Below are 12,848 nucleotides of genomic sequence, written 5' to 3'. Positions count from 1 at the left end.
TCTAGGGTCACAAAATCCCACTAACCCCACGGCACTCTAGAAAGCTCCATCCCCAAGAAACCTTGATTAAGCATTCCTCCTGCCCAGTTCTTTGCTGCTTCTCTCCCCAGTAGAGGTAGCCACCCTCCCTCTTGTGTCTTACCCAATAAATCTCTTGTATGAGGTTTAGTGTGAGGTTTGAGTTTGTGGTATTCCTTGGCTACCAACTGCCAAGATACCTTTCCCCTCAGAGCTGTTAGCACAATAGCTGCATTTTCTTTATTCCATCTGCATCACAGTTCCTGAGACAACATTAGCAAGCTATTTGGTATAAAGATTTATGGATGGATGACAGATGCTACATACTGAATCCACTGTCATTTAAGAACAGACATATCATGCCAAGCATGCTGGTATACACTTTTAATGCCAGGAGGTAGAGGTAGGCAGATCTATGAGCTTAAGGCCAGTCTGGTCTACAGATTGAGTTCTAGGACAGCCAGGAATACATAGAAGAACCCTAACTTAAAAAAATACATGAACAAGAACAGATATATCAAACCTACTGTTTTTTAAAAGATTTTATCCACAAAGACTGGAAAAAAAAAAACTGTACTATGATACAGTTTATAGCCAGAAATATTCTGGAATTCTAGAATGAAAAACAGCACTAAGCTAATTTTAGAAATAGGGGAGTCTAAGTACAGTGGAGAAACTGTATAAATTGAAGAAAGAGTGAAAATAAACATAACCTGTCCTGTTAGCCTATTAAAAATTTAAGTTACAAAATAAGGCTTCTAAAAAGCCTTAAACTTTCTCTCTATATAAATAAACTATCTTTAAAAAATCTTATTACTACAAAGTTCTTTCAAATCAATTCTAAAGTAATGGTGCGAATTTGAAATCAAGTAATTTTTTACTCTTTTATAATAGTGTTAATACAAACAAATGCAGACTGATCTAGTTTTTGTTTTTGTTGTTTTTTTTGTTTTGTTTTTGGATTTTCAAAACAGGGTTTCTCTACATAACAGCTCTGGCTGTCCTGGACTCACTTTGTAGAGCAGGCTGACCTCAAACTCAGAGATCCTGAGTGCTGGGATTACAGGCCTGTGCCACCACGCCTGGCTGACTGATCTAGTTTTAAATGCATGGCCTCTGAAGCACATATAAGCCAAATACTTTCATTATATTTGGATTTGCACAAAACTAAAATCATTCACAGTCCTATTATTAAGTTTCAAGGCAAAGAATTAAGTTGAATTGCTTTTTCAAACCTGCTTTGATGTGAGTATCTTTTCATGTCTTCTGTTTTTTGAAACTCTCTAATAGCTATTGGCTTTACCGGTGAACCCTAGACCAAAAAAAAGAAAAAGAAAAAAGAAGTCAGTAAATAAATTTAACATACATAGTATATCAAAATGATGTAATTGTATTTTTCAATTAGTTTGACTTCTAGGAAACTGTGCAGTAAAAACACTATTTGTGAGCTTCTGTTAGCAGGCTGGGATGGTGCATGTCTATAAGCCCAACACTCAGTAAGCTGTGGCAAAAGAATTACGAGTTTAAGGACAGCCGGGGCGACACAGCAAGACTCATCTCAAAAAACAAAAGCAAGGGCTGAGGAGATGGATCAGTGTGAAAAGGCACTTGTGCAAACCTAGCAACCTGAGTTTGATCTGCAGAACCCATAAAACAATGGATGGAGAAAACCGACCCCACAAAGCTATTCTCTGCTCTTCATGCTGTGCATTGTGATATGCAGGCACACACATACATAATATTTTTAAAGGAACAAAAGCAGAATCAAACCAACACACACACACACACACACACACACACACACACACACACACACACACACAAATGTAGGCTGTATCACATAGGCTTTGATAAATAAAAATATGCAAAATCTATGACTGTGTTTTATTTACAAGGTTCCCTTCTCACTGTATTATAGTGATTAAGCAGAGTAATATTTTCAGAATTAGAAGGACCTTAGAGACCGGGAGATGGTGGTGCACACCTTTAATCCCAGCACTTGGGAGGCAGGTGGATCTCTATGACTTTGAGGCCGACCTGGTCTACAGAGTAAGTTCCAGGAGAGCCAGGGCAACACAGAGAAACCCCATCTCAGAAAGACAAACAAAAAAGACTTCAGAAATCATCTACTTATAAGCTTAACTGCATCTGCTGTGTTACTTCATTAGTCTCTTTCACAGGCTGCTAAACCATTTAAACTAACTTCATCATACTTTTACATACTGCCCAATTTTAGAGTGCTGTATGCGACACAAAAATACCAAGAGCTTTGTGGCACAGAATCCCTATGGCTATCACACACAAGCAGCAGCTAGTTTTAAAACACTACAAGGAGCCTCTATGTGTCAGGGGAAGAGTAATACAATACTGCTCAGTAGCCAGTAGGCAGTGTCTGCTGTTCTATAGAGACACCCCACTTAGACAACATAACTCATTATAAAGTGATTAAAGGAAAATGGACAGAAGAGTATTATGTAGCATTAGTAGCTTATTTTGTTAGAAAGTAATTCTTGGCTCGAGCAGAGAGATTAACAGCTTGAACCACAAGGCAGTTTTATCAGTCACTGGTCTATCATTATCGCTTGGCTTAAGGATCTGATTTATGTGATTTTATCTGATTTTGGAAACAAGTGTCTTCTGAAGAGTAACAAAAGCCCCAAACAGGAACCAAAGGATTCTTTTAAGGAATGCTATTACTCCACAGTGCACTCCACTTGAAGCAAGTGATTCTTGATTTCCAAAAGTTAAATACATCATTCTTTAAAAAGGCCCCTAGTGTTTCTCAAACAAACCCTGCTCAGGGTCTGGGACAAACTCCAGACATCAACACATCACACACTAAAATGAAGCCATTTTTCTATGCTGACTAAAGAGATTGAAGAATGCTATTCTATTTGAGACCCTTGAGGAACTGGCGGAGATTCCACAGTGGTCTGAATGCTTGCTTGTTCTTTAGGCAATTCAATGCTTCACTATAAGAGACACCAAGAATTTTAACAGCAAACAATTTATATTCTGTTAACTTAGCATAGAAACACCAGCATCCTTCAACTTCTTGATAGTCTATGGGTAAGTTGATTGTTTCCTGAAAAGTCTACTTTAGTTTAATTAATGATAGATCAAGTTATGATTTGTTATTATCAATAATAAAGAAGTAAAGCAGTCAAGGAAAAAAAAGCCTGCAAGAAAGCAAAACAAGACAATGAAAAGTATTCTATCTCATGCACTCTCTTCAAAGGCCTGAGGTAGCTCTCAGGTGTTGCTCTCAGGTCTCTTTTCACTGCATCTTCAAATGAATGAAATCTGCCTTCTTATTTGAATAAACTTGAATCACCTTTGGGACTACTTCCTGATTCAGAAGGGAAAATAAAACAATTAGGCCTAAATAAATAAATTACTTGATATGAGAGAAATCTGTGCCATCACAAACTGTTTTCAGTAGGGGATACTAACTTATTTGGGCTAGAACGGGTATACTACTACCTCATGGGAGACACGTCGTTGTTCAATATATGCCATAAACTGTGAGCTGAGACTGTTGGTGTCCAGGCCTTTGGGCTGTCTGATATTGGTCTCTTCTTCTTCTGTAGTACAGCTGTCAATGTAGTCAATCTGATCCAGATCATGCTCCACTGTACACGACAGAGAGAGAGAGAGAGAGAGAGAGAGATTTGCTTAAATTACATTCTCCCTTTTCCCTGAATCTGTTCTGCACACAGGAAGAAAGTGTTCCAATGAAACAAGTCTTTATTATTTAGTCTATGGCCCCCACAAAAATCATCTCTTGAAACCTTAGTCCAAGTACACTAAAGAATGCAACAACTGAGGGTGAGTTACTGAAGTACAGACCCTTGGCGTTTATTTTCTCTGGATGGCTCTTTAGTGTTTTAAACAGGGCAGCCTGAGTCTGAGACAGAGAAGATGGCTGCTGTGTAAAGACCGAAGGCTGTATCATTTTTTATTAGTTCAGGACTTGAAAATATAACAGTTAACTCAAAAGAAAATAAAAGACAATAAAAAAAGGCACAGGATAAGAAGAAACTGGAGTTGGAGAGGAAGAAGCTTATTGACGGTTTCCCTTCCTGTAGTTCAAATTAAAAACAAAAAAAGAGAACAAAGATTTCCCTATTTAGAGAATTACTTGCTATTAGTCAGTGTGCTAGATATTTTGCAGTAATCTGTAAGTGAAAGGGAATCATCTGAAGAATTTTTTCTTCTCAAGATGCTTTATTAAAAACTCAAATACTGACTGGAAAGTGTATCTTATAACTTATTAAACAAAATGCTACTCCATTAAAAGAGATACTTTAGAGAAAAGGGAGACAAAGCCATTCAATTGTTTCATCTGGTAAGCTTTTGAATATCTGTAACTTTTTCCTTTTTTTTTTTTTTTTTTTTTTTTCTTTTCCAGACAGGGTTTCTCTGTGTAGCCTTGACTGTCCTGGACTCAATTTTGTAGACCAGGCTGGCCTTGAACTCTCAGAGATCCACCTGCCTCTGCCTCCCGAGCACTGGGATTACAGGTGTGCATCGCCACACCTGGCTCAAAAGCTAACTACTTTTAACAGCTAATTAAAAGTAAATAGCACTATAAGAAAGATCCCACTGTGAAGAAATTTGTAAAGCAAAGCATTAAATTCCAACTACTGTTGGAGTTCCACTGTCCTGGAACACTGAATTGAACTGAACTGCAGTTAATACTAAGTTGAATTTTGTGTTACAGGTTTATTAAGATCTAAAAGGTTATAAAACCTTATAAAAAGATATAAAACAATTTTAAGGTGACATTACATTCGAGATCTGATACATACATTCATTTATTCCATGTGCTATAATTTGCCCAACTAAATAGTTTATACATTATGGCCATTTCTCAAGAAAGTAACATCAGGCTTTTATTCTATCCAGATCAGCATAGTCAAAATTTGATGACGATTTTGTAGTTATATCTCAATTCAGAAAAGCCACATTTCAGCTTTTTAAATTTGTGTGTGGGAGAGATCTGTGGTGTATGGGTGTATGCAAGTGTACATGTGGATATATGTGCACGTGCGGGAGCAAGAAGCTGATGCTAGGTGTTTTTATTGTTAACCACCTTAGTTTTAGTAAGCTAATAATTGATTTTTAAACATTTATTATTCGGGGGGCACGTATGCCATGGCATACATGTGGAGTCACATTTATTATTAGAAGTCGTATTTACCATGGTATACATGTGGAGTCACATTTATTATCTGGGGAAGCATGTATGCGATAGCACACATACACAGTTATTATTGGGGGAAGCATGTGTGCCATGGCACATCTGTGATGTCAGAGAGAAACCTGCAGAAACTGGTTCTTTCCTTCCATCATGGGAGTTTCAGGGATCAAACTAAGTCATAAAAATTGGCTGCAAGTAGATTTACCCAGTGAACCATATTGCTGACCCTCCACTTTATTTTGCAAACTTTGGAGCTCAGGATCTACCTGTCTCTGCTCACCAGGTACTAGAGCTGTAGCCGTGTGCTGCTGGGCCTGGCACGGGTGTGGGTGCTTGGGATGCAGCTCAGGCCCTGTGCTTTTACAGCAAGCATTTACCCACCTCAGCCATCTCCCTTGCTTCCAAGTGCCACATTTCAAATGCTTAGTGAACATATGGGACTAGCTGATACAAAACTAAGAAGCACAGCTGGAAATCGTGCTGTCTTACATAACAAAATGATGGCACAGCTAACTCATATGAGAAAAACCTTAAAATTACTAAAGTATGAATGGGATGGTAAGTGATAGGAATAAAAGCCATGTAAGCCAGAGAGGACAAAGTAACAAAGTGACAGCGTTAGAGACAAAAGCACTTCTCAAAAGCATACGCATTTCTAGAAACCCATGTAACCTTGGCATTGGCCCTCAAAACGTAAACATTAGGCTTTAAAAAATCAAATTAACTCCCAGGACACCTTTGAAAAAAGCTTTCAATCCCAATTGGTCCAGCATTTCAGACTGTCCCACAGAGGACTCTAATTAAACCTGGAATTTCTCAACATTTAGAAACTGGACCACGAATGCTATTCCTAGCTTGTTTAACCATTTCCCCAATTTTATTTGGGCCCCTACAAAGATATTATTCGCCCCAAGTCAGCCAGAAGAAACCTTAAGAGAACGATGGCCCATTTCCTTTAAGGGGGTCAGGTAGATTTTGGTTGCTTTCTTGGGCTATAGAGGGTTATTTTCAGTGGGAGTTGGTTACAAATTATTATTGGTCTTCTTTAGAGAGAAAACAAGGTTGGACACAGGGACGTCTCTCTTTTCCTTTATCTTACATTCTTAGGTTTGGAGATAGGGGCTGAAAAGAAAGAAGGGGGAATATAGAAATATATAGGGGAGATAGAACAAAAAGTAGATTAGTGAATCTACTCCTCAACTTAATGCCTCAATTGTCACTCACAAGGTTATTTTTAGTTCGCTGGCATAGAATTTTGTATATAGATACAAAATAAGCTTAATTTTAGATACAGTGGTATAGAATTCAAATGTCAGATTATTCTTCACACATATTATATATATTTCTACTCTACTATGAGGTATTGTACCCATATAACTCAATTACAATACAAGGTTTACTTCCAATATTTTGAAAGTGCTATTGCAGGCTGTTAAGGATAAGTAAGTTATACAAGTTAATTGTTAGTTGATCAAATCATGGTCATATCAATTACTAGGCTATTTTTAATCACAAGAATATACATCTTAGGCACAACAGATAGATATGATTCTACAGAAAGATAAGATAAAAATAGATAAGGTCTTCAAAAACTTCAGAAATATACAGAATATGGCATTTAAAGATATTTTTATTATTTTTAACTCCTAGCAACACCCAGCCTACCTCAAAGAGGATGATGAGCATCAAAGAACCTCCTTATGGAGATGGCTTCAAATGTGGCAAATAAACCACTGGGCAAAATGTCCTCGTTTCTACCACAGACAGAATTTTACCAAAGAAAGGGTAAGCTTGGATGCAGGCAGAGTTGACGGCCAAACTCTGCCAAGACAGGGTAAGTAAGTCCTCAACAGTTCCTGCCTCACAAATATGTCTGTCAGATATATTGGGCCAGAAGGCTGAAGATGATGCTTCAATGTTATAGAGAGTTTTGGGTGACTGTTCAGGCAGCAAATTGTCTCTGTCATCTTCTCATTTGGGAAACTGCTAACCTGCACTTCCTGAAAACTCAGGTAATCAATTTTATTCCTTCTCAAGTCTCTGATGGGGTTTAAGACCAGATAGTTTACTTTTATAATTAGTTGTTTAGGGATTAAGATGTTTTAAGGTCTAGATAGATGTTTTAAATTGATAATGATGAGATATGATAGATACTGATTTACATTCAGAATTTTAAATGCACCAAGATAGGAAAGATCTTCTCTTCAAGGCTGCCAAATACAAATAGCCAAAACACTAAGAATGTAGTATTTATATAATTCCTGATTGTTTCATGATTCTTCTTGCTGTAGGTAGTTTATTATACATATGTATAATAATATAAATGTATATGTAAAAAATTTAATAAGAAAATGAAGAAAATTTCAAATTAAAAGAATACAGAGTAGAATTCTAAACCTACTTCAGAAGTACATGGAAGCAGAAAAAACCGATTTATTTTATGAAAATGACTACTATGTTCTAAGTGTCAGAATAAGAAAAGGTAGGATTCAGAAGCTCCAGAGAACATTACTTCAGACGGAAAACAACGTAAATGTTAAGATATGCCTTGGAAGACAGGCATGTTGGTAGGCACCCATAGTCTCAGCTGCTCAGGAGGCTGACATAAGGTTGCCTGAATCCAGGAGCTTGAGGTCAGCCTGGAAAACGGGGTGAAAACTCAGTTTTAAACAGTGTTAGCTAAATGACTTGTGATGGCCTGAATTTGCACCCTGAGATCTGCAAGGCAGAAAGAGAGAACAAATTGTCATCTGCCCTCCTCATGCCTGTGGTGGCACACTCCTTGCCAATAAATAAATACCTATTTAAAAAGGTTAAAAAAGAAACTACACACACAAGCAGACAAACACAATGGATTGCTGAAAGAGCTTAAGAAATCACTTTAAAATGAAGAATCTTAGAAAGAAACAATGTTATTTCAGTTGATTGTACTTAAAATCAAGATTAACAAAGATCTACTCCAGATTAACTGTCCTTCCTAAAGTTTGTCCCTGAAATAGACATGAAAGAGAAGTGATTTTAGTTACAAACTGAAAATATAGAGGAAGTGAAATTTCATCCCAGTGGTAAGCCTGTTTTTTTTATATAAACAAAAGTCTTTAGAAAAATGAAAGAGCTATAGATAAGCAAACAAAAGAGTAGGGTGTGACAAAGACTACTTCAAAAAGGTAAGGTGACCAGCAACTTCTGCCTTCCACCACCATGCCTTCCCCAGCTGCAGCCATGTCTTCCTCACCATGAAAGACTGGGTCCCTCTGGAACCCTGAACCAAAAGAAACAGTTTCTCCCTTAAACAACAACAACAGAGTTAAGGTTGGAGCTGGTCAGTTGGTACAAGGCCCTGGGTTCAATGCTCAGCACTCCAAAACCAGGTGCACTGGAACAGAGCTATGCTCCCAGGGCTTGGGAGGAGCCAGGCAGATCAGGTAGTGGGAGGAAGATGAAAGGTTCAAAGTCATTCTTGGCTACATAAGGGGCTTGAGGACGGTAAGGGTTACAGGAGACCCTGTTTTAACAAACAAGTTAACTATAAAGGCTTTACTGTCATCAGAACTATGCTTACCTCCACCATTTGTGACTACCACACTGTTCCGATTCTCCTGGTACTGGCTTTCTCTCCGCAGTCTTTGCTCTTTAGTAATTTCTGCCACTCGAAGAGGCAGATCTGAAAATTCATCTGTAGGCTTAAAAAGCAGAAACATTAAAAGCCATCATTTCTAATTTTAGATAATATAAAGCACAGGGCTATAAACTAAAATTTATATAGAAGATAAAGCAAAAAAGTTTTGGAAAATTGACAGTGAATATTGTACAATATTGTGAATATAGTTAATGCAACTGAAATGAATATTTTAAATAGGTATACTTTACCACAATTTACTGTCAGTAAATATATATACATGGGTTCAAATTATCTACATATATATACAATGCAATATTCAAGAACACAGTCAGCAAGACTTAACTACATATTTTAAGTAAGTTGTGGTCTAGTTTTATTTTGTTTTACATATTTATTTATTTACTTATTTATGTTTGACAGGGTCTCACTATGTAGCTCTGGCTTGCTTGAAACTATACAGTCCTGGCTAGCCTTGAACTCACAGAGATTCACCTGCCACTGCTTCCTGAGAGCTGGGATTCGAGTCATTCAAGGTCTGTGCCAGGCTTCTGTTTTGGACTCTTAATGAAACAATGCTATAAAATGTCTGTTATCAGTCCATCTAGCAAAAGGGCAGTCATTTAATTAGTAGTTAAACTATATCCTAGTAATTTTAAATGATACAAAGTCTAATACTATTAATTAATCAAAACAAAACCTATGTAATAAGTGCATGTGAATGAACTCACTAAGATGTCCCACCTTCCCTGGGACCGACGCCGGGGCCTGGCTAGGGAAGACTCCACCTGAGCTAACATTTGCAGCTCAGGTTCCACTGCTCTACCCATCAGTTGACAGTCGTATTTACTTTTCCAGCTCCCAGCACGCCCCCCATCACTAACTCGCTCCAGATTATCCTAGCTCTCAAGTTCTAGCTGTCAGGGGGTTTACGGTTGTGTTTGAGACAGTGACTTGCTATGCAGTGCAAGCTGTCCTCGAACTTCCTACATAGGCCAGGCCATCTTCAGATCATCGTCCTCCTGCCCTCAGCCTCCTAACAGCTAGGGTTACAGAGACATGCTACCACAGCCAACTAGGCTTCAGCTTCAACCACCTCAACTCCTTTCCGCTTTCCAGACTATGCATACCTGAGATGAGGTAATAATCTTGTAAGAAGACACATGGCAAAAAATGCTGGCAAAAGAAACTGTACAAATTTCAGATGATAAAACTATATAGGGTTTTTGGTCTTTCTTTGACATTTCTCTATTTTATGTAATAAACTGAATTCCAAATTAGATACTCCCTTGTTAATTTTTAAACTTTTTTTTTTCTAAATTAGGAATTTTAGCATACAAACAGGAGACATTTACCTCATTCCCTGACCACCTCTTGTCACCACTGTCCACACTGTTAAAGCCTGAGTCAAGGGCTCCATAAGGACGGCCTGAGTACAGTTCTTCATGGCTGTCCAAAAGAAGTGTTATTTGTTATTGTGAGGGCTTTTATTTTTTTTAAACATAGCATCTGAGATTAACCAGTCACAGTTTTATTAACAAGCATTCTTGTGACACCCCGTCACATATTAAGTTAGAGCTAAGTGAACATTCTCTGAGCTTTTTAACAAGGAAATTTCAAATAGGAACAAAAGAAACAGATAGTATAAACTCCACACTCAGAATTCACTTTCAAAAGTACCGCTCAATTTTTTGTTTGTACTTATTTTTTTTTTAAGGATTTATTTATTATTTATATAATGTTCTGCCTTCATGGACACCTGCAGGCCAGAAAGGGCACCAGATCTCATTATAGATGGTTGTGAGCCACCATGTGGTTGCTGGGAATTGAACTCAACACCTTTGGAAGAGCATACCTGAGATGAGGTTAGAAGAGCTTCTAATCTCTGAGCCATCTCTCCAGCCCTGTACTAATTATTTTTAAGATTTATTTTTAAAAATTTTTATATGAATGTTCTATCTGCATGTACACCTGCAGGCCAGAAGGCATCAGATCCTAGGATAGATGGTTGTGAGCCATCATGAAGTTGCTGGGAATTGAACTCAGGTCCTCTGGAAGAGCAGACAGTGCTCTTAACCACTTAGTCATCTCTCCGGCCCCTGTTGTATTCATTTTTAATGTCACAATGGACGTCATCTCACAGCCTCTCCACATTCACGTGCTATCTATCACATGTTGTTGTCACTGGTCCACATCACTCCTGTCTTCCCTCCCAGTTGTTTTCTCTCCCCTATTAGCCCCTCTTTCTGCTTTTTCATCACAGGAGTTCTACGGCTCTGTTTCCATTTCCCTTAAGATGAATCTTCCACTCTCATGATCCTCTTGCTAGCTTTCACACACATGCAAATGCAGGTCCTCCCATGAATGAAAATATTATCCTTATCTGGTTTTGGCAGTAGTATAAGCCTGGCTTCTTAGGTAGGTTTGGCAGTGTTATTTATTTCTCTTTCAATGGACAGTCTGAGGGACACTGGTGCCAGGTTTGGTACAATTCAGCACTGAACCCATCTGGTCCTGGAATTCTCTTTGTTGGAGACTTATTACAGCTTCAGTCTCATTGCTTGTTACTGCTCTAGGTTGTTTATACCTTCTTAATTTAATTTTGTAGGTCATATGTGTATAGAAATTTACCAACTTCGTAAGAGATCTTCTGTGTTTTTGGAACATTTAAGTTTTCAAGTGTACCCCAAGTAATTCTCTGTATTTTGGAGTCTGGTAAACTCCTTCTTTTCATCTATAATTTCTGTGTCTTTCCTCTTTTTCTTTTGGTTAATTTGGCTAGGCGTTTGTCAATCTTGATTATTTATCAAACAACCAACTGTCTTAAGTCTACCTGCTGTTCTTCCATGGCTGCAATTCACTAACTTCTGCTCCATCTTAACTATGTCTGTCCATCTTCTACTCTGGGGCTTGGATTGTTTGTTTTGTTTTGTTCTTCCTAGGACCCTGGAGTGCACTGCTAGGCTATTGGGATCTGAAGGCCACCACTGCCCTGCTGCATCCTCATCTTAAAAGCACAATCTCCAGAATCTCTGAATTCTCTCTGTACCCATCACTGCCATCTGCATAGCACACACTACTCCCTGCATAGCCCCCACTGCCTGGCTTACTGTCTTTTGTTTTTCTGCCCCTTTCCTGGGATTTTTCATTTCCTCTGGATTTCCAAAGCTCTTTCTTCTTTTTTTTTCCCCCAAGATTTATTTATTTACACAGTATTCTGCCCACATGTGTGCCTGCCCACCACAAGAAGGCACCAGATCTCATTACAGGTTGTTATAAACCACCATGTGGTTGCTGGGAATTGAACTCAGGACCTTCGGAAGAGCAGACAGTGCTCTTAACCTCTAAGCCATCTCTCCAGCCCCTACTCTTTCTTCTTTACCAGCCACACAAACAGCCTCTACTCTGCTGTCTTGCCGACATATCTGTTATTCTGCAATTTTTGTTTACCTTAAAACTATAGCCATTCTCTAAATCTCTCCATTGTTTTTATGCTTTAATTTTACTTATTTTATTTCATGCTTTTTTGAGACAGAGTCTCACTATGCAGCCCTGACTGTCCTGGACCTCAATGTGTAGACCAGGATGGCCCAGGGCTCACCAAGATCCACCAGCTGCTGCCTCCTGAATGTTGAGATTAAATGCATGTGCCATCATACCTGGCTTATTTTTTATTTTTAATGATATTTTTCAAAATGAAATTTGCATAATTTAAATATTAGCAGTACAACTTGACAAAATACTGTATCTTTATAACTCTATCACAAGAGAGGACATTTCTATCTGCCAGAACATTCCCATACACCTCTCTGTAGTTAATTCTGGTCATCTTGTTATTGTTGTTAGGGACAACCACTGTTTTGAGATTTTTGTTTTGTTTCAATTTTTAAAAAGTCTTAAATTAGTGTGGAAACTAAATAACAGTTGCTAAATATACATATAACCATCTGAGAACCTCAGATCTTCCGTCTATGCATCAACAGCGCAAGATGCCACACCCTGACTCCA

General features: G+C 38.2%; 1 protein-coding gene across 7 annotated transcripts in view; it reads right to left on the bottom strand.

The window, feature by feature from the left end:
• Lrch3 (leucine rich repeats and calponin homology domain containing 3) overlaps positions 1–12,848 on the bottom strand; it is a 110,016-nt gene that overhangs the window by 36,287 nt on the left and 60,881 nt on the right. For 6 of the 7 annotated variants that reach the window (XM_051149807.1, XM_051149811.1, XM_051149809.1 and 3 more), the window contains exons 7-10: positions 10,196–10,289; positions 8,784–8,904; positions 3,502–3,650; positions 1,254–1,330 (exon numbers count right to left, since the gene is read on the bottom strand). In XM_051149807.1, coding sequence (XP_051005764.1) covers positions 1,254–1,330; positions 3,502–3,650; positions 8,784–8,904; positions 10,196–10,289 — 441 coding nt within the window. Of the gene's footprint in view, positions 1–1,253; positions 1,331–3,498; positions 3,651–8,783; positions 8,905–10,195; positions 10,290–12,848 lie in introns of all 7 variants that reach the window. The other variant, XM_051149804.1, reaches the window with a different exon arrangement.

The sequence above is a fragment of the Acomys russatus genome, chromosome 8 (genome assembly GCF_903995435.1).
Source record: "Acomys russatus chromosome 8, mAcoRus1.1, whole genome shotgun sequence".
NCBI classification, from domain to species: Eukaryota; Metazoa; Chordata; class Mammalia; order Rodentia; family Muridae; genus Acomys; species Acomys russatus.
This window is presented reverse-complemented; position numbering and strand designations above follow the sequence as displayed.